The sequence below is a fragment of the Cariama cristata genome, unplaced genomic scaffold (assembly GCF_000690535.1).
Source record: "Cariama cristata isolate BGI_N322 unplaced genomic scaffold, ASM69053v1 scaffold4593, whole genome shotgun sequence".
Classification (NCBI taxonomy): domain Eukaryota; kingdom Metazoa; phylum Chordata; class Aves; order Cariamiformes; family Cariamidae; genus Cariama; species Cariama cristata.
In genome coordinates, this window is record NW_009607692.1 from 37027 (window position 1) to 60139 (window position 23113).

General features: G+C 37.1%; 1 protein-coding gene across 1 annotated transcript in view; it reads right to left on the reverse strand.

Moving 5' to 3' along the window:
* LOC104159019 (15-hydroxyprostaglandin dehydrogenase [NAD(+)]-like) overlaps positions 1–22293 on the reverse strand; it is a 23093-nt gene extending 800 nt beyond the window's left edge. The window contains 5 exon segments of the mRNA XM_009696818.1: positions 517–680; positions 2658–2734; positions 11044–11140; positions 20915–21060; positions 22182–22293. Of these exon segments, the coding sequence (XP_009695120.1) occupies positions 517–680; positions 2658–2734; positions 11044–11140; positions 20915–21060; positions 22182–22293 (596 nt within the window).
* Positions 22294–23113: the final 820 nt, after the last annotated feature.

The following is a 23113-nucleotide window of genomic DNA, read 5'->3' on the forward strand; positions in this document are numbered from 1 at the left end:
CTTTCCTAGCTGTCTGCTTTTGCCCTTTGTTGGCAATACTGCAACGGGCTAGGTAACTCCTTGAACTGACCCACCATCGTCGCTACTCTGCTCTTGTGAACTTAATCCACTTTTGTCAGTTCTTGATCTGATTTCTATCATGGTTCACTGGCAAACGTTGTGGAAATTCAATACAAATGATATAACCTGTATCTCACAACAAGTTTGGTTAAATGGATCTATGGAAGAGCACAAAGGGCTATTAAAAACAAAACCCATCATCTTTAACTTGGGAATTTGATTTGCACTTTGCTGGGAAATGGGAATGCATAAAGGGAAATATCACTATGTAGGTGATACTCTTAAAATAGCCTTAGATATCTGCCATTTGTTCCTTGTATGTAGGATAACGCACTTGATAGACTTTTATCTGAGGCAGTATTTCCCTTATATTTTAATTTTGCCAAAAGTGCTATTGTGTGTGCTTGTTCTTCGATAACAAAGGGCAAAAACCCCACTGTATCTGACTGGACTTACTCCATGACGCCATAGAACTGCATCATATTTTTGATCTCATCCTTATATGAATAATATTGTCCCATATTCTCTTCTTTATCTATTGACTGGAGAATTGGTGTGTTGACAAATCCTGGACAAATTGTGTTGAGTCTCACACCATAGTTTTCCATATGAGCAGCTAACTAGAAAAGAAAAAAAAGTTAGGTATTTGTCATCAACATTTTAAAACAGTAATGTGTAAGTAATTTTTCAAAGAATGAGATTAACTACTAAGTACTTTTCAGCCTTGCCTAGTAAGCAAATTTTGTTACTACTTATTATTTTGTTTCAACAAAGTTTGAAGCATGTTTTCTCTAGTAATTGTACCAGATTGCTGGAAAAAAACCTCATCTGTTTTGCTGGGAGAACAATTCTACAAGAAATCAACACTCTTCTTTCCATGCAGCTGTTTTTTTCATATATTTTTGTTGTGGGTGTTCTTGGTATGTCATTAACGGTATTCTAGGGTAATGAGATAACTCTCATAAGCAAAGCCAAGTAAAAAAAAAAATCTCCTAAATGTACGCTTCCAATCTTATAAGAACTTCGTTATTAAAAGAAAGCTGTCTGAAATCAAATCAAGATTTAACGCTAAGATTGTATTTACCTCCCTTACGTCAGCAGAAATAGGATTTGGTCTCTGGCTCTAGAACTGTAATGCTAAACCTTCACAGCTGCTCTATCGTCCCTGCCAAGGGACGAATCTATCGCTGAGCATCTCCACAGAGAAGTCCCTGTGAACTCCAGGAAAGAGGCAGGAGTTTTTTCCGGAAGCAGTTCAGGAACATGGTGGAAGCAAGCAGCACAAGTTGTTCTGGGAATGGTAGGACCCTTCATTTGTGGTGCTACCGATGTATGTGTGTAGCAACAAAGTCTGATCAGCATCCAGGCATATGTTGACTGCTGGATGAAGTTTCTTAGCGATGGCACAGAACTTGTGAACTATACATGATATATCCAAGAATAACCATAACTGTTCAACACTGAGTTCTATTTATTTTAACATTTAACAGGAAGTCTTTCTGATATTATGTGAATCACATTATGACATGGTGGCCTAGCCTTTTGGTCTGGAGAAGAAAAGAAACTGAAGTCCTAGATGTTTTGTATTATACCTGCCCAATGTTAGGCTGTACTGCCTTTCCTGGTAAATACAGTGATTCACTATGTTTATTATTTTTCTTCTCCTTGGCATTCTCATGTTCCATAGAGACAGCATTTCCTCTAGCTTTCTAGCAGACCCTTTACTTTTTAACTTAGATGGTGATGTTTACGTTACCATGAGAAAACAAAAATGGAAAACCAGGTGTCATGTTCATGCTGTGGCTAATATGTTACATGAAACACTTATCCGTACTAAACTACTGTTTAGGTTAATCTAAAAAAAGAAGTTACTTGGGTGGAAGGTGGGGGTGTAAAATGTGGATAAACTATCGAAATGATAATTTCAGGTGCTTTATTCTGGAAATTAGATTGGAAATCTTTTAAGAGTAGACTATCTTTCAGCTTAGCCTATGAAAGTGTTGTCAGATTTGCTTCCTCCAAGTTATTTTATCATACTGATTGTTCAGTTTAACTGGAAAGTTTTGGAGTCAGAGGCTAAGACTTACTATAGGGTCATATAAGATCTAACATGCCCCATCCTGTGTCATTTTGCATTTTCAGCGTATTAAGACTCAATAGGAATAAATAAAGGCAAACATTTTTGTATTCAAGTTACTTTTTGTATACTTTAGTGCCTATTTGGCATAAAAAACCATCATCAATCTGACTTACAAATAAGGAAACCAAAATGTGAAATGACTGGGATGGAGTTATGAAAAATATTTTTAAAGCTTGGATAAGAATTTGAGTTTTTGGCTCCTCCCACTGTCCTTAAATTACTTTGCAACATCTTTTTTCCATGCTCCCAAAACCTCAAATCGCTCATAAACACACACATGCCTTACTTACTCTGTTTTTTGGATTCCCTTTGTGAAAGGAGGGAACCTCCACTGCTTCAGACACTTTGCTCTCTTTAAGAAAATTAGTTCTAGTTGTGTGACAATAGAGAGGGAACATGAAGAACTTAGCATGTTCCCAAGGAGCTGCTGATACTGTTTTCAAAAACACATACTTACTGCTATTGACCGTGTGAATCCAATTACACCATGCTTTGTAGCACAGTACACAGGTTGGAATGCAGCAGGCATGAGTCCTTTAAAATAAAAAGGTAGCTGAATGAAGATGGTGGGTACTCCTATTTATGATTACTTTTAAACACACATACAGGTCTATAATGTAAAAAATAAGTGATGGATTTATAGAGATGCAACAAAAGAGAGTAGTAAAAATTTGCAAGTTACATTTTGTAATCTGAGGTAGGCTGGGAAAAGATATGAGGTGGATAAAAACACGAGGAGGCAAAAGAAAAGTAATTAAAAAAGTGTAACTTTTAAGAGGAAAAGTTGTATCTATGAAGTATGACTTAAAATGGAGGACATGATCTGGATTGAGAAGGCAGGATGGGATTTTTGAGCCTTCTATGAATCTGTAAAATATTTAAAGTATGTAAAGTACTTTAGATAAACCTTGCTGACAGCCTAGCTGCTGCTATGTAAACAGTGATTTCAGGGAGGAAGTGTGGGAAAAGGTAAGGGAAGTAGCAACATCCATTTTGACTACTCTAACTGATTTAATAATATCTTTGTAATACATCAAAACAGAAATCTAATGTCTGTCTTAAATCCCTTGCTTATGTTCCTTCTGTGCAATAGTAACAAAACTCAACCTCGGGTAACTTTTCCCCTAGCCCTGATGCGAGAGAGAAGAATGAGTGTGCTGCACAGCTGACGGATGCACAGCCAGCCGATGCATCTGCCCATGCAATATTGTCACCGCTTGCTTATTTGGCAATGTGGTTAGTGCTGTAACAAATACATACCCTTTTGCATAGTGGTTTTTGCTCAAAGGAGCAACTATAAACAGAGTAATTCATGCTTGGTGCACCGTCTTGAGGCATTGTAAACCTTAGTTTACTTACAATACTACTCGTAATATTTCATCAGTGATAGATTATTTTTTTTTTTAAAGAGATTTAAACAAAATAGGGAAGCCATTTTCCAACAAGCAAATGGGAAAAGCACCGAGAAGTGAATGCAGGACCTCAGTGCGGAGAGAGTATAGAAATAAGTGAGTAAACACTGGCTGGAATGATAAGATGAAGACCTCGGATAGAGAGCAGAAAGAAATGAAAGCAGAGATGCGGATAGGAAAGCTTTTTGAAACGTTTTCTAGATTGAATTAGATTGGCTGAAAAGGATTTCATGGTATGGTACCTCCTACAGTGGGCCCTGTTCTGGAATGAAAAGCCAGGATGAAGATTTTTTAGAAGGGAACAGGAAAAAGAGGTAACAATCCTGGGTAATATAATTGCTAGATTCTCTAACAAAAAGGAGAAGCAAAATAAAAAATGACAGCTACCATTGTGAATCTTTATAGTGGAAGTGGGAGAGCATAAAATAATTACTTAGAGAAAGAAGAGAGAACAGAGGTTTTAGAGGAAAATTAAGAGCTTAATTCTATGAAGACTGAGTTTAATGGCAAAAAGCTGGTCAAGAAGAGATGACAGACCATGAGTATATATACATTTCTGTCCATTATGCCAACAGCTTCCATTGTACGGTGACAGCTGAACTGGACCATGTGGATGCTGTAGTTCCACCTGAAAGCTAGGGTCTTGTAAGTAGCAAACCACAGCCTCTACTAAAGTTAGAGGATAAAAATTTGTGTTCCTGAGTGTGATACTGTAAAACTGGATACAGATTTTGATGCATTAATGTTTGATTCTAATGGAAGTCATCCCAATTAATATCTCAGATTCATTTTTTTCATTCTTCATATTTCATATCTTTAAATGATAGAATCAAGAAGGGATGTGACATCTCAGTGGAGAAGAAGAATATACTACCCAGCTTTAAGTATGGATTTGCCAGAAAAATGATGTATGCCAGAGACTTGCATGGGCTCTTTGCTCTGGAATCCATTTTGTCTGAAGGAAAAAACTTTCTAAGACAGCACAAAGCTCTAATTACAACCCTGACACCTTCAAGGTTTTATCTTTGTTTAAATGCTATGTTGGTGATCCAGTGAAAGCAATGCTGCTGTTAGCACTGTCCGGCAGTGGAAATTGAAGAACTTAACCTCGTGGCTGGCTGTTCTCTTAAACCTGTATTTATCTGCTTAGCTTGCACTAATGTGTTATGCTTCTGAATGAGAACTTGCTTGATGAAATATGGCTTTTGTGTTGTCTCCTGTGGGTTGTGATTGCAACACAGGCTTAATATTCCTCTGATTGGTGACTTTTGATGATCATCACCATACTTCAAATAATTGGAAACACTGGAATATTAGCACTTTAGAAATATTATGATACTATTTTTTTTTTTAAACTCCTGAGTAGTTTTACATGTTTTAAAGAAAAAAAAAAAACAACAAACAAACTAACAATCCCAATGAGGCTGCAGCTAACAGACATACAAAAGACAAAAAAAATCTACTGGGAAACAGAGGAGGAATTTAGAGGTAATTTAATTTCTATTTTTCAAACACAATAAGGCAAATTACTTGTTAGTTGAGAGGGAAGAGAAACAAAATCAATAAATAAACAAAGGAAGGGCACCACTCACAATAAAGAAGTGGAATAACGTTCAAAGACTTACATGTCAAAAGACAGAAGGAATAACTAGGCAGGAAGGGAGGAACAAGTAACTTTTATTTAAAAAAAAAAAAAGTATTAAAACCAGTTCTTTTCTAACTGAAATTATTATTTTTGCTAAAGTGGAGAACCAAGAAAAAATCCATTGACTCACTTTCTGCCAAAGCAGCGACAATGAAGACTAGTCCTAGCATCCTTTGCCCCAAACAGCAGTCCTGTCTCACTTTTGTTCCCAAGTTCAGTATGCAGAGCCACGGTGTGCGATTTCCAGCTCTGAGCCACTTCCCTGCCTCGGGAAGAGCTGAACCCCTGTCTGTTACTGATGTGTCCTAGGGACTCTGCTAGCAAGTGTTTTGGGATGAACGGCTGTGCAACATGGAGCCTGCTCTGCCTGAGTATTTGCTCCACCAGTGAGCAAAGATGAGTTCATAGCATATCAGTGAGGGCATTCATTTGTTAGAAAATCTGGATTCCATTTGCTGCTCCCATGAACATTTAATTATCTTCTGCAAAGCGGAACGGCAGTGAAACTGGCTGGAGAACATTATGCACAAAATAACAGGGGGGAAGAAGGGGAGGGTGTTCAAATGGATGGTGATGAGGCAGTGTGCTCCTGGGAAGTGATCCATGTGGTTTTCAATCTCTCTTAGCAAGGGGAGGCAACAATGCCCAGATTTTTGTCTCTCTGAATGTTGCTGCATCACTGAACTGTTACATGAAAGGGGACAGGGAACTTCCTTCTCCCTTCAAACGATCTTCACTGAAAACTAGTTGGTGAATTGCAAATGACTTCATGATGCCTGAAGGTGCTCTTTGGTTTACCAAAACCAATTCAAGCAGACCAGCAGTAATCCTGTGTGCCAGTGCTAACTGTGCTCCTTTTTTAAATTTTTCTCAGATCCTGGCAGGCTGATGGAGGCAGCTGTTGCCCTTGGTTACACTCTAGTTCCCTTGTTGTTACAGCGTCAAGACCACTCTACCATTTGAGACATGCTGTTGGGCTTCCCGCTACAACTGCTTATTTATCATGGTCACTAGTTTCAATATCCACATCTTGGAAAATTAGTGTTGGAGGTGGAGGATTGTATCAACAAGCTTGAATTGTATCGGTAAGCTTTGTTGAAACCTGTATTTCCTTTCAGTCCACTGAAGAGCTTTGAGGAATACAGAATTAAGCGTTCTTCCCCAGGTATGCTTTCCCACTGATCACCTGTTGCCCTCAGAGATTTGAACGTGTCTCTTCCTTTGAACGAGCTTTATTAGCTTTTACGTGCCCTTTCTGCACCCTGTTTGCTCAACGGGTGCACTGTTAGGCAGCTCGAGACAAGTGTCATTTCTGTTTGCTAGTATCTTTAAGTTGCATTAATTGTTGGAAGAGTGTACTTCACGTTTGGATGAGTGTGGCACAGAGAATAAAGGACCAGAGTGTTTTCTAGCATGGCTGTCGATCTCTTGGAGGCTTTGGATTCATCAGAAAGCACTGCTGCTACACTATGATTATGCCATGATTAAGCTCTGCTCTCACTTATACTTTAGACAAATATATTCACTGTTAAAACATTTAAATATTCAATTAAAATATTTACATTTTCTTTCACTAATGTGATAATCACAGTATCTTAAAATTCTAAATTTGTCATTGTTTATGAAAGAAATACGTGAAAATGCTGAAAGGTAAAGTTTTGGCAAAATGGTGGAACTTGTTTAAAAGCAAACCGAAAGTGTGCTTCTCTATGTGCTGGAAAATATTGCCAAAGTAATTTGTTTTCCTTTCTTTATTAGATTTGTTTTATAAAATATACTTATCAAAACCTATTGCATAACATAGAATACTTAAGATAAATAACATCACAAGATTTACCCGTATTTATTTAAATTAAACGTCTTTCCAAACCACATTACAGAGATCTCCTTTGTCACCCTTAGGCAGAAGTCTGGATACAGAGTATGGAATATGCTTACAACATTCTTTGAAGGCCAAAGCCTCTTTTGAAGGAGCGGATCTGTAACTCGAGAAACGAGCTAAGGGCGTGATGGTCCTACAGTGTGATGAGAGAACTGATTAAATGGGTTTATAGAATTCCCTGTTCTTAAGAATAGGGAGGGGTACGAGATCACATTCGTTGTGTCAGTTATGCTGCTGTGATCTGTGTCAAAACAAAGGAGATGCAGAAATCCTGTGATTTGACACAGGAATGACAAAATGACAAAAGCTGTGTCATTTCAAGGGAATATATTAAGAGTGACCTTGAAGTCTCAAGGGAATAGTTTCCAAATTTTCTAACCTAATTCCTGTGGATTCTGCTCACCATCCTCCTTTTTACAGAGGGGAGGGACCAGAAGCTCTTTCATGAAGCTAAACTGAAGGCCCCAGTGGAACAGCCATTTACACCTTGCTCCACTGTATCACTGTGATAATGCCTTGCCTTTACTCAATGATGTTAACCATATGCTTAGTTTTGTTCTTGTAATATATATATTAGATTGGTTCCTACAGAAGCCCATTCGCTGTGAGGGGTACTTGAAGTATTTCTTTGGGCTGAAGCTTTCTACAGGAGGAGGACAAACCGGCTGCTTGTGGAGCCTGAATGCTTGAGGTTGAGTTCCATCAAACCACCGATATGGCCATACAACAGAAAGGTATCTAGGTACGCTACACGTGGAACAACCTCTCGAAGAAACTAGCGTGATCTTATGCTAAACATTTTACCAGTTTTTAAGCCTTCTATGAATACTTTATTTTTTTTTTTATCTGCTAGAATCCAGACAGATGTCAATTCAGTTTCACAGGATACCTTCTTGAAAGTATGAAAGCTATCAAAACAAAAGTGTATGCGTACACATGGATTCCTCTCCCCCTTTGCTTACTAAAAGTGTACAGGTACCAGCCACCAAAGGGTAAGAGACAATGCTAAATTTAATCACATAAATAATCTCAGGAGTTAAATTTAGATTTGTGTGCTTTTTCTGTTGCCAGTAACTATTCTGTTGGACAAAATTAAAATTAATGTATGTAGCTTCCTACAGAAGAAATTTTAGAACATTTTACTCTTTGAATTTGAAATGAAGTTTATTACAATGCAAAAACCTGCAGTCATTGGCATTATTTTTTATGGGGCCAAGTTGGCAGTAAAACACACTTCCCATTATCTCAGTTGTAAAAATCCTCTTGATATGAATGCACAAATTCCATAAAATTAAGAAGGTTTAATAGCTTTGAGACACACTGTGTTAGGAGTTGGGTGCTTGCTGTATGTGCTCACATATTTCTCTCCCTTCCTTTCTTAGTCCTGTCTTGTGGAGACACTAAAGAAAGGAAGATTCAACACTGGAAAGACAGGGTGGATGCTCTGGCTTTCATCCAGCTGAATGAACACTTTAAGCATCCACTTCATACGAAGCATTTAAGTAGTTCCGTGGGTGTTTGGAAACATGAAAGAGTAAGGCTTGATTCTGTCCCTAGTTCAAATCATTGGCAAAATTCCCACGGTGAAGAACTGGGAACTAATTAATGTGTAACGCAAATATTATTCAATGTTACATAAGCACAAAATATAGCTGCTCTTGCTGCTCAGCAAGACGCAAGAATATTTGCTGTCTGCAGAGTGTATCTGATAAAATCTTATGGAGAACCTGGACAAGGGGGATCAAAACCACTCAAAAGCTTAATGATCAACAGAAGCTAGTTCTGAGAAAAGAAAACATTCAAAGGGAATGTTAAGCAAGCCAATGATGGTGTGCCTTTTATAGATGGAATAAACTGCAGGACTTAGACCTTCAGACTGGAAAGGAGAATTAGAGTCACAACGCACAAATAGTAGTAAATAAATGACAAAAATTAGTGTATGTCAGCTTTTGTAATGTGTTTTTCTGTACAACCTTGGAGAGAATTGCTAAATACATGCCATGTAAAAGCAAACAAAGCAAAGAATACTTTGCTTTTGACAAATACCCACAATCATTATAGCACAATGTTAATGTTAAAGTAAGTAAATGCAAATTTTAATTAAATAATTAAAATGGCACTTATAAGCTTTTAACAAACTGAGAACAGCCAAGATGTTAGGTCTTAAAATCATTTTGTGTTCGAGACTCGTTAGAAAAGAAATTAGACTACTTGCTACCTCTGCCCTTTCTTAATCGTTGCATGTGCATCAGCACTTCCGTGAAAATGTTTAATCTTTTACTTGTGTTGATGAACTCTTGTACTGCAATAGCAGTTTCCTTCGGGTTAATCTGGTCCCAATACAATGTCCACTTGAGCCAATGGAAATAAACTTACTGGCATCAGTCGGCAAAGTGTTAGGCAGCATTGCAAGTGCCAACTTAAAGGTACGTGGAGACTTTTAATAAAGAACCCCTCAGCTGTATGAGATATGTGCATGTATTAAGTCAGATCTTCAAGATCCACATGCACTATGTCAATAGGGTGAACTGGACTTCTGATCCCAAAAGCCAAGGTTTACAGAATTTAATAGTACTCAGAACATTCACACCTATCCACAATTGGGAACTATGGCCATTCTGTCTTACTGGCTTTTCATTGTTAAAAACCAGGGGAATACCCTGGAACAAAACTACTCTCATTTGGTATTCTGCATGGATACCAAAGAAAGCACTGACAATCCAAGTGTAAGCTAGCATATGTATTATTTTTCCCAGACAGTGTGACAGTAGCAGGAGAACAAACTCTGCAAACAAAGGAGGGAATGCAAGTATTTCCCCACAAATTTTTTGAGGAAGGGTGTTGGGTGACATCATTCTCTATTTACTATTTCCCCTTCAGTTGTGCTTTTTTGCTGTGAGCCCAGCCACTGCATCATTGAGCATACCTACAGGAAAGGGTGCAGAATTCTGCCTCACAACTGAGCAGCAATAACCCTGACTGACTTAGAAGCCATATAATTCTTTTTTTATGCCAATAAATTGAAACACAGTTGTAGCATAGACAAGTGGTGAGCAAAGAATGTGTTTACTTAAGCTCAACGAAATGTGAGTGTTAAATTTTATGGGTTCTCAAGCAGAGGTAGATCACATCTGAAAGGACTTGGAACATGGAGTTGGTGTGTGACAATCTTCATTAATAAAGTAGATACAGTCTAATCTTAAATATTCCTACAGCTGCGCTCCTATGGAGTTGCATGGAGGACCTGCTACTGCTTCCTGACTTTCTGTGAAAAAAGATTATCCAATTTTCCATACTTGATGCCCAATAAATACTTTATAAAAAAGAATCCAATTTAAAGTAACCGAACCGTGAATTTAGGTCTATACATTATACTTTGCTTTTCATACACAGTGTGGTGTACATTATCTTTTAATTCAGCTGTGTTATTGAATAGTGTTGAATATAAAAAAGAATCCAATTTAAAGTAACCGTGAATTCAGATTAGGTCTATACATTATACTTTGCTTTTCATACACAGTGTGGTGTACATTATCTTTTAATTCAGCTGTGTTATTGAATAGTGTTGAATAAACATAATGAATTGTGGCTAGTTAGGCTTTCCTCAATGTGTGGCAGTATTGAAAGATGAAAAAAGCTATTTATGTCATGCTCAAGGTGACTAAATATGAGACCGATAGGTTAGGAAAATTACTGAATTTTTCATCGAACTAAGTTTAAAAAAGCAAATGAAAGTTGTGGTACTGTGATGTTACTTCTGTTGCTTTGATGAAAACCAGGTCACAATGGGAATAAACAGGGAACAGCCATAAGAAAGAAGAAACAGTAAGACTAATTAGTATGATTAATTTATTTTAGAAACAAACCAGTGAGTGGAAAGTGTTTATACAGAAAATATTCTCACCTGCCAAGGATGAGATATTAATGATTACTCCTCCATCGCCTCCATTTCCTTTTCTCATGTATTCTAGGCCGAGGTAGGTTCCTCTAATCACAGATGTCTGATATAGGGGGGAAAAGGATAATTGTATTCAAAATATCGTTCTTTTGTGCTCCTAAAATTTGAAACATGCTTTTATTGTGGTGCCTAGAATAATAGTAAATAATTTATAGACTGAAACACATACTTTATCTAAGGATATCTTATGGAACTGATCCAAATCCCAGAATTTTTGTTGAGACACGCTGCTCTGCATTATAAAGAAATGTACAGAATGAATCTGAAGATAACACTAACACTTATAACTCCATTTGGCTCAAGGCATGAGAAATTTACACTTTTTAGGATTAAGTTATGTGATGTATTTCTGGTGCCAGGATATTAAAAGTTTGTATTCTTTTCTGACTGAAGTTACTGGAGTATTACCGTTCTTCTCAAATGAAAGTTAGCCCAAACAGACAAATACAGATAAGGTAAAAAAGCATCCTAGCATATGTGAAATGTTGTTAGTATAATATTAGCTGCTAGCATGTGATTTTGAAAAATATTTTGAAAAATCTGTATATGCCCAAAACCTAATGGATAGTGGCCAGTTGTACTAGGAAAAAAAGGCTTTTAAAATCAGAACATTAAGTATTTTTCTACCATTATCTAAATTCCCAAACCAAAATTGGAATAATTTTTAAATGGGTATTACATTTCATTTATATTGGCTGATATTTTTAGACCTACATGTTATAAAACATAAAGTAAATCTGCTAATTCAATTTCAGTTATCTGTCATGCTTGTTGGTTTTAACAGGAATCAGATTTGGAAGACTGCATGTCCTGCTTTATTAATATCGCTTGTTCATTTTCCAAGTAACATGAAGTCAAGCGACAGAGATAAAACAACCTGAGACCTCATTACCAAGTTTGCTTTGGAATTTTGATAATGAATCAGCTTTTTTGATTTTCTATAGTTGCAGCATTTTATGTGATATTTTCACTATTAATATATTTTCAGTATACCTATTTCATGGAATAGTGTAAAAAAGAACAAAATATGAAAATTTCAAAATTCTGAAATAACATTTAAAATTTTCCTTAGGCAAAAAATTCCCATAAAAAGTTGGGTTTTGTTTTGTTCCTCTCCTGGAAAGTTTTGGTTTGGGTAATGTGCTTTTTAGAAACATTTTGATTAATTGATGAAAAGTTTTAACAGAAACTTTCCAAAGAACTATTTTCAGTGGCTTGAAAAAGACCAAACTAAATCTGATTCCTCTTGCACATCCTGGAAAGTAGCAGAGCCCTTATAAACATAATCTAGTGCTGTTTAATGTTGATTGTCACATGTAAATTTTCAAGGATTTTTTGAAAAACAAGATCGTTAATGCTCGGTAGTGTTGCTGGAAGGTATACTTAGTCTGAATGTAAACTCATTGGCAGCTCAGCTGAAATTAGACTTGGAGTTAAGAGTAGGGGGTGTTTTTTAATACCTACATAGGATAGGCTGTCCACAGGACTTTTAGAAAGGAAGGGGTTAGTGCTGCCCGTGGAGAGCAGGTGCAGGTCCTGCCAGGCCCTGGAGCAGTGGCTCAGCCTGCTAAACAGAAAAAGAGAATTCCCCTTAGGGAGGATTAGAGGAAATAAATCAGCTGGAGAAGGAAGTAGCTTGGGGCTTCTTGAGGATTTTTCTATTCCTCCAGCCTTCTAATTCAAAGGGATAATAGAGCTAGATGAGTCCTTGGCCAAACCACAACTATAAGACAAGAAAAAAAAGTTGGGTAGCTTGACTCTCCTATCAAAATCGCTGTACTGCTCTTTTTGCTTTCTAGAATCCATCAACTCAGCATTTCTTCAAGTGGCTGGGGAAGTCGTCTCCTTTATGTAGGTATTGTGAGAGGTGGTCTTCAGAATAAATGCAGACTTTCATTCGGATATTGCCCTTATGCCTGCTGTTATCCTTGCAAAAAACTTCTCATCGAGTGTGGCTGACCTCAGGTCGCATGGCTATTTCTGATGTTTGGGCTGGTAACATAAAGAATGATTCTGGAGATAAACTCTGAACCAAATATATAGGGTGAGAAGAACCTAGCTGTCCGCACGCTCAGCGGATAGCAAAGGCATTGTGTGACAGATCTCCCATTCTCTTGCCAGAACTCCCCTCTCTTCAGGAGAGAAAGTCCTCTCAATAGTTCTCCAAGGAAGAGGAGCAGTGGTGAACTCACTGTGGTACGAAACTCACACAACATGTGCTTAGAAGCCTTAGTGCCGCTTCCCAGTTGAGCCTGCCGATCCAGCCGAGTTGGTAAAGTGAAGCTGGCTCTCATACCATGCCAAACACTCAAATGGCAAAGAGGTTTTCCAAAGAACAATAGTCTTTGGACTATTGTTTTCCAAAGAACAATAGCATATCGGGTTTGGGTTTTGTTATGAAATCCATCTTTGCAAGTGCTTAAATTGCAGCTTCAGGTCTTCTCTCATACGAAATGCAACTTGGGATTCCTATTTGTTGACATCAGAACACTCAGGCTGAATTCCAGAAAAAAAGCTTATTGGCTATTATTTCGCTATACCATGAAATACACAATAGAAAATAAGAAAGGCAAAGAACGACGCGTTTTGTGCAGCTCAGTTTCCTGCTTTAGGGACATGATGAAAAATGTCTGTAATTTGCCTTTCAATATAAAGGTGTCTTTGGATTGTGTAGTTCTCCATGTATACTTTTAAGAATAATAATTTAATCCCATGCTTTTAACCAAGAATAATTAATAGTTTGTCTACTGCAAATAGAAATTCTGGGAAAGTTAAATTTTAAAATTACCTAATTAAAAAATAATTGTCTGCCTTGTTTTAAGATGAAAATATGCTGGGAGACTTAACTTTGTACAAGAAAGTGTGTTGCGTTTTAGAGTTGAATTTTTTTACAATTCCTTTGTTTACAACTGCATTTAGCTGCACGGGTGTTGTACATAAATGTCAGGAACAACGAGTAGGAAAGCAAATGTGCAATTAAATGCAGGTAAAGTGAAAAATGGGACAGCTGACTCCCAGCTAGTTTTTTTGCTTCTGGCTACTGAAAACTAGTATCATTAAAATTAGAAAATAATCTAAATGTTTTTCCTCCTAGCTGTTGAAAAACCTTAGACCTTAGTGACGCTGCTGTTTGTTTTCTTGCCAAAATACAGTGTTTTACTATAGCATACAATGAAGATGGACCATGAAGGTGCACTGCAAGTCCGAGTGTGCTCCCAAGAGGCAATTTTACTCTTCAGCTGCCAGTGGAAAATTTAGGATTCTTTCCAATGAAGTTATGGTGAGTGTGGGAATATCTCCCAGTATTAGCTTCCATAAATGACAGATTTAATTTAGAGGAGGTCAGACATTCTGAAGCACCATAGAGTAATAAACCCAAAACTTAGCATCTGACAGCACGGTAAACTTTACAAAATAACTGTGCTCAAACACAAATGCAAATTCAAAACATTTGCGGTTGTTTTTGGAAGTATCATATCACTAATCAGTAACTTATTTACGAATCATTAAATGGCAATTCAGGTATCAGTGTCAAAATCAGAAACAAAACTTATAAAATCTGTGATTCTTGACATTTCTATGTATCCCACAGCCATATAGTTTTAATTGTATTGTTCTAAAAGAAATCATATATTGAAACTCTGATTCTAATAAGACTCTAATAGAGACCTAATTAATTTTTTTCTGGCATTAGGAACCAATGTTAGCCAGTGTTGTACAATGTTCTTGTATTCCAACATTACACCCCTAAGTCAGTTTTCATCCTCTGTGTTTCATGTTAGCTTGATCAATTAAAAAAACCCAATGTACTATTCTTCAGTGATGGTGCCCAGAACATCATTAATCATCATCCTTTGCAAGTGACAATTGCTTTGAAAGTAATTTAGTACACAGTGCTTTTTTTTCTAGTGTTCCAAGGCAGGTGTTCCAACTGACATAGTTTCTTGTACCTAATTATTAAGGTTTCCCTTGCCACATCTTGTCCGATACTTCTGCTGTCTGCTTATGCATGCTAATATTTTATGCTGAGAAACTATATCTGCGTTCCTTCAGTGCTGAAGATGACTACTCTAGTGTTACCAAGGTGATAAGGCAATATGGTGAGAACAAAATAGTGATCAGTAATCAGTCCTACATTTTATATAGGTGTCTGAGCTAATCTAGTTCAGTGCTAGGGATACTGAACAAAAAAACAAATGAGAGCGCCATTGACTTGTGGTTTCATAAAGCAGGTTAGCACAGAGATGGAATTTGACCCAAGATAATTTGATTTTCATACTGTGATGTTGTAAATTGATGGCTATCTATAAGGAAACATTTCAAAGTACTTTATGAACTGCGTAAGAGAACTTCAGAAGTCTGACACTAAGTGCTGCTAGTGATATCCATGGAAAATTTTAGCATTTTGCTGTTGGACAGGGAGGTGGGGCTGATTTTGTCTTTAATGTAGATTTTCTAGGAAGCAGACAGGTTGTAGCAAGCATGCAAGTCCCTTGGCATTCCTAGGTATAGGATAGCTTACTTGCTACATGAAATGCAATTGCAGGCTCTTCAGTTTGAATTTCCAGCTCAAACTGTGGAAAACAAGAAGCCTAGGGAGGGAGAGGCAGAAAGGAGAAAGGAATGTGCAGTAGGATTTGATCATTTGCTGGAAATCAGTAGCTTTTGTACAATGTGGGAGTGAAACATTATGTTCTAGTTTTTTACTATGCGGTTCTCTACTTTTTTCCCCCCACATATTCCTGAAGGACATAGGAATAGTATTGCATTTTGGGCTGAAGTAGGTCTTAGTTCAAAGAAATTTGCTTTTTATTGTACTTCAACATGGGTTACTGTAAACATACATTAAAACTGTAAGCTAAGAAGTTCATTGACTTACTCTGCAATTAAGGTAAGCCTGTGTCTTTCCTAGTGCAATATGACCAACAAAAATAATTATACTTACAGGCTACTTTATGCACTTAGAGGATTGACCCTCATGCCACTGATTTCCAGGTAAGTGGTACTTTTCACTTTTTGGTGGCCACATCTCTCCCTAGGCACTTAGTCCTCTTTGTGACAGCAAATTATGCTGAAGAGTAAGCCACGAAGCCATTGAACAACAGAGTTAGTGTATTTCTGGTTGTCTTTGAATGCAAGCTTCTTAAACTAGCTTACCCACGCAGCTTTATCTTCTACAGATAGCACTGATTGTTTTGTTTTGTTTCTGTGTTGGTAACATGAAGAAACAGTGCTTGCCTCTGTACTGTGGGACCTGGTGGTAATTCCTAGGTGCTGAGTCCAGCTATGTGTCCTGGTCATATTATTTTGGGATGAAAGTTCCATCCTTGTCATTTCTCCTGGTATGCTGGGGAAAGGAGAGCGAGGTGTACAGAAAAAGGTTGCAGCATACTCCCAAGGGATCCCTTTTACAGCTTGCATGATGGAACAACCTTGTGATGATTACAAAGTCTTTGTCCCCCAAATAAATAAAATTAATCACTTCTCAAGTTTGCCTAGTTATCCTTCTGGTTTCTGCCAAGGCACTAATTGGCCTTTTGAGGAACAGTTCCTTACGGATGAGCAAATAAATTGATTTTGCAAGGTTTGCTAGTTGCTGGAACGCTTATTTCACCATGAGCTATACTGAGCCACACACATACACACGCGCACACACAGCGTGTTGCTTTCTCTTCTCTGTAGTACCAATCTAAATATTTTGCAGGGACAAACCCTGAGTTAGGTAGACTTCATTTTAGAAAAGGAGTTTTCTAAATTCACGGAAACTTGTTACCTTTATCATTTATGGAAATAAATTATGCAAACCCATGAAAAATGTAAAAACTTGGAATTGTTGGGTACTGCTACATTTTGCCTAGCAATGAAGGATGAGACTGCCATGCACCTGAACAAATTGTACATGTGTATTTGAATTCTACTTCTCTCTGGGCAACACTCAAATAATTGGATCCCATATAACTGGTTTTTTTTGGTATGCCCAAGTTATGGCCTGCAATTTAAAGTTTTGCCAGAATAATGTGTTAAAATGTGAAAAATGATCACATAAACAAGCAATAATTGTGATTTTGCTGTCAAATTCTTCCATGAGCCTATTTAATTTCATTTGGGGAATTGGTTTAACTCTACCTACAAAATAATTAATTTGTTGGTGCAAGAAAACAATAAGAAAGTAAAAATGTTATGTAAAGTGCTTCTGTACTTTTGATTCAGGTAATATTTAAAATGTAGGCATGTCATACCAGTACTGCTACATTTAACTGTATACTGCAACCTATGTCAGTTTTCAGAAACCTCTGATAGGAGCATGAAAAAGGAACCCTCAAGTAAATTTGGGGATTGTCTTAGTATAAAATGCGCCAAGTGCACTTGTAAAGAGAAAAGATACTGTAATTATAGCAGCCACCATAATTGCAGTGGCTCCAGAAAGCCTACACCATCAACACAAGATAAAATTAGGGAAGCTTCTTAGAACACCAAATTGTGTTTAGCTAACATACATGTTCAAGGCTCAAAAATGTAGGCACTTTCTTTAGTGACTTGAAGAGAAAAAAATCGGATTACAACATTTCTGGATCCTTTAGACATAACTTCTTATGAAGCTGAAGGCAAGAAACACTGCTCTTGTCATGCTGGAGGACTATAGGTAGAAGTCTGGATAAGAATGTATGTGTTACAGGTCATTGTGCTGCGATGGGCTGTTGAAACTACACTGGTAATAGCCATTTTAAATGGAATCCCGGTATGGTTGCCAAGATCTTTTTTTGTATAGCATAACAAGAAGAGCGTACATTTGTATGGGTCTCAGTGGCTGAAGCTGCCACTGATCAAGCTGATAATGATCAAGTCAACACTATCAGCTTTGGAGTTTTGAGGTGAGGAATGGATGGCATTGCTGGAATACTTTGCTACAAAAGTTAATAGAAATATTAATAAAGTAACAAAAGGTGGATGTTGTTTAGCACAAAATATAGCATAACGGTGGAAAGCACTGCAACAGAAATCTCTTTTTAGCGGTTGATGCTCTTTTTCCATCCTCATCTTTATCAAGCTGTCTTTTCTCGCTCTCAGCAAACTGTAATGGATACAAGTAGGAATTGTGTTTTATTCCCTCTTTTTCCTTCTAAATTAAGTCCTGCTCTTGGAACCTGCTGCTTCTTTTCTGTTCCTTATGCTTTCTCAAGCAGTGCTATCCGGGAACTTCCTTGCACTCCTTTAAAAATGTTCCTGAAGACCAACCGGTTCTGTGAACTGTTTTAGCCATAAAGAACACACCCCGTATGTGTTTGTTCTGATTTATCTTGCTCTGTACTGCTCTACTCTTGTACTTTGTACTTTAAACTGGGGCAGGGAATATTTGTTGTATCAATATATAAATGATATCTCTAAGACAAAGACTGGTATGTACAGGTTGGGTTTTTTTTCCTTTTTTAAAACAGAAAATACGTGCATAATGTGTATCAAAATGTATGGCCATAGAAGGTATTTCTGTTCATGGGGATAATACAAAGGATATGTAAAATGTTCTATGTCAGGGAAACAGAGACATTTTAAAATCATGTGTATCACACATATTTAGCTCCTTTCTCTACAAGAAGCAAAAAATGTTTTACGGAACCAACTGATATAACATACTGAATGCAGCAGCTGTTATTCTTCCATTGTTACAGCGAAAAAGCAAGAAGTACAAAATGTTATCTCTCAGTTTATGGAAATTACAGCAACTAGATAGAAAGACCCTATGGAAATAAGCTAGTTAGTTGACCCAAGGTTAGACAGGGTACCAATATTCAAATTAAAAGATAAATGAGGATATTTGGATCTTAGAGTGTCCTTGATTTAACCCACACAGCTGTACTTCTACTCTGCTTGATCATTTTAGATGTCCTTATTCCAGTCACCAGCATGTATTGATGAAATTTTTCAACCTGCAACTGTGAATTAAGCCGTTAGGTCATTTATGGTGAACTTACCTATACAATAATGTATAAACTATATAATCTTCCCCTTTTTCTTGAAAATTTCCAGTTCTTCTGCTACTTGAGACGGTTCAAACCCAACTATGGTCTGCTTTAGTCCAATCACCGGTGATAAGACAGAAAGAATAGTAGAAGGAGGCTCTCAGTGCCTACTGTTTGAAGCTCTTGGCATTGAAAAATTGTTTGGACATCACTCTAAATTTGCTGATCAGAATTCCTTCATTTTATGAGTTAAATTTAAAGGTGAATCACAGACAAATGTGTTTCTTACATGGACTTCAACTTTTCTGGTGACAACTAACTATCTGTGCTTGCAAATTTGACGGGTGGATGGCTGCCTACAGTAACTTGTACCCCGTGTTGAACCAGGCACAAAAATCAAGAGAAATAAGGCATCTGGAACACAGGTAAAGTCTTCTTTCAAACTCAAGGAATCTGTACTAATAGATCTTGATGTTGCATAGCACTGAGGAAGTCACACTCCTACTACTTCACAATATGAAGTTTCCTGATGTTTAATTTGTCAGAATATTTTAGAAATCAAAGGGGGGGAGGGGGGAGAAACATGTATATTTAATCTCAAAGAAAAAAGCAAAGGAAATTGAGCAAATGTATTTCTCTTATTGCAGAAATTTTATCTGTGGTCTCAGTCCAGTCCCTTCCAAGAATAAGAAAATTTGACCTTGGATAGATATAAAAGATGGAGAAAAAGTATTATTAAATCTAACCTTTTTTTTTTAAAAAAAATACATATTTTTCTATAACTTTTCTCACATACAGCTTGTATTACTTGTCCTCAGGTTTTTTTGTTAGTTTGTTTTCATGGAGGCATTAGGATTCAAAGACTCAGGTACTTTTGTCCTTAAAACTTTTGACAAAAGCAAGCTTTTAATTTTCTTATCCCAAGCTTTCTTGTTGCATTGACAAATTCCAAATGACTGATTGGAGAAAACTCCACATTTCACTCTTCCTTTTGCTTCTTTCTTTGCAGATCTAGATTATAACACTTTGTCACATTTTGGTCATAGGGGTGACTTGCTGGATCGCCATCAAATTAGAACTTCACAGGTGGTAGAATACAAGCCGGTCAGAATTTTATTAACCTAGAAAGTCGGTCTTTCCTTTGGAGCTCAGATCTCCTAGCAGCGTAGTCTAAATTTAAAAATTTTCGACTGAGAAACAGATATTGTGGTCTCACCTGATGAGATACCAGATAATATTAAAGAACAGGTAATCGTCTGTTTGAAAATAAATTTTACAGGCTCATTGAACGTACTGGGTTTCAGCAAGTAAGTGCTCTTAAGTGGTGTGCGTCTATCAGTGACAATGGTGAAATGGCCTATGTTAAGAGCTCAGATTGTATCCTTGCTTCATTGGTGAAGAAAATGTGGAGCTCTTGGTTGAACAAGTATTCTCATAATACCAGCAAATGGCAACTTATTCTCTAATGCAGGCCAGATGAGTCTCACAAGTAACTGAAATGTTTTAAAACGTTCATATAAACAGACTGGCCTCCTGTAGATGCAGCTCTACTGCATTGGGCACCAAATTGTTACACCTACCTGAGACTGGGTTTTATAGAAAGAGGTTGGCTGGTGTTAGCCCGCGTACCTCTACGCAGTGCTGTGCATCTTGGACAGACAACTTAAAGGACCCACCACACACACACATTTATTGGGTAGTACGTACGCAGTTACATGGCAGTTGTTTCAGCAGCTGTGCTTACCAACCCAGTAATTAACGTTCTGTCAGGTGGCACAGTCTGTACAAGCCCAGGGCTGCTAAGTGTATTCCAGCATTAAACACTGAAGTACGAGCATGTGAAAGGAGATAATGCTTACCAAGTTAATTTGTATAGTGCTTTCCCAGTCCTTCTCATTGTTCACTCCAGCGTTATTAACCACAATATCCAGCCTTCCAAAATGTTCAATTACTTTCTTGAAAGCACCTAAGGTAAGATCCAAGGGTGACATTTCTTAGCACTTAAGGAAAGTGAGACATAAAAATACAATGCAAGCATACAAATCAGTGTTTTACTAGTCCACCAAAATGTCTTAACTGTTTTCTTAACCACTAATGAGCAACATGCAATTAAACTATTTATCTAACCATTACACCAATATTAAATGTATTCAGGAAAACTGACAGGATCAAGATACCATAGCTGCCTTTTCAGTCAGTTTTATAATGCCTGATAACAGGAGCTAATGAAAGTTCTTAGCACCCATACATTTTATATTAGGTAGGATATTTGGCACCCTGATTATATAAATCAAGCACTTACAGCTTGATTTTTAACAGTTTGATACAGCTAGTGAATTCAAGATTTGGCACCATCTCTTTTAAATGAAAAATAAAAGCTTCACATATTCAGAACAATTTTCTTGGGTGAGTCTGAATTTAACCTAAGAACGCAATTCTTATTCAGTGATATAACTAATATGAATCTTTCAAGTTCAAATAATTCATCATAGTTCTTGTTTAAATTTATCCATTTATGGATACATTGCTATACATCCTACTTGTCAAGTAACTTTAATAACGTGCTTCTCAAATTCAAACCTTCTTCTTTCTGTTCATGAAAATAGTGACCTGTCTTCCAAAGAATTTCAAAATAAAGAACTGGGAAACTTCCACAATGACATTGTGTTCTCCCAGGTGACAGCGTTCGAATGAAGATAAAAGATGTGTATGGAAAAACATGATGATGTCATAGAGATGAGCAAACTCATCTAGGCTGGCTCTGCTTTGACAGGATAGCTGGATGAGATGACCTCCAGATGTTTATTCCAGACTAAGATTTTCCATGACTGCAGACATTATCTGACATGTAAATATAGCTTGGTGGTTTTTTCCCCTCCAAATATTGTTCCTTGTCACTAAATACTTCTTATTATGTAAACCAAGACCCTGCGTCCCCCATATTGTTTTTAAAAAGCATCATTTGGTGACTGATTAAAAATCTAGAGTATTTCAGGTGTACTGAAATTATGCTTGACATCACTTAATGAAACCACTTCACTAAAAGGGTTCATCTTAATGCTCTGATCTTTAGTCTTTGGCTATCAGTGTCAGTCAGGAGCACAGCAGCAGCTCTGAGACATCCACCTTTTTTGCGGCAGTTGCAGGGGTTTTCAAAGTTTTTTTTCTTGCACCAGGTCGTGGGTACTGTTACAGCCTTTTCTTTGCTTGAATGCTGCCGGTCCATCAGAGTCATCATCTTGTCGTCAGAACAAGAGCTGGGCAGTGGACAGGAAAGGTTTTATTTGCCCAACTGCCTTTATTGTACACATTTTTCTAATATTCTTATTCTGTACTAGAATAATATTACTAAAGCCTCTATTTTTGGCTGTCTGCCTTTTTGGTGTTTGTTATGTTTGTTGCTATTTCATTCTCTGGTTGCTCAACTTAACTCTTTGATCACTTCTCATCTTCCCAATCCTGCATCAGCAAGGGCAAACGAAAACCTGTGGCTTTATTAGGAGCAGAACTGATTAACTTAGTTACAAGGAGGTAAATAAATACAATTTGGGTCCTTAATGAGCTTCCCAATTCTGGAAACTGGCTCTTTGGTTCCCTTTTAGGCCTCCTCTGAATAGTATCTTTCATCAACCTCATTCTTAATAGAATCTTTTCTCTTCAAAAAACACCATGGATAATAGTACTTTTGCCATTTATTTGTTTATTAAATTCACACAAGCTTTCTAGTTTACACATTGAGAAAAGAGCCATATGCTTTTCAGCTGTTTGCATATTTATGTTAAAATACAGAATTATTACCAAATTTGGAATATTTATCGTAAAAATTTACCTGCCTACAGTAATCCCATCTATTACCTATCCACAAATAGAAGAATCTCATCATAAATTCTTAATAGAGTTATCACCCACACATCAGTGTAAACTGACTTGTTCTTCCCTTTTCAAATGCAGAATAATTCTGTGTTTACATTTCATACTGGATCGTGCTTATGGAATCATAAAAATTAAAAGCAGATGATCATATGAAATACTGAATGAAGAAAAATGAAAAATAAAGA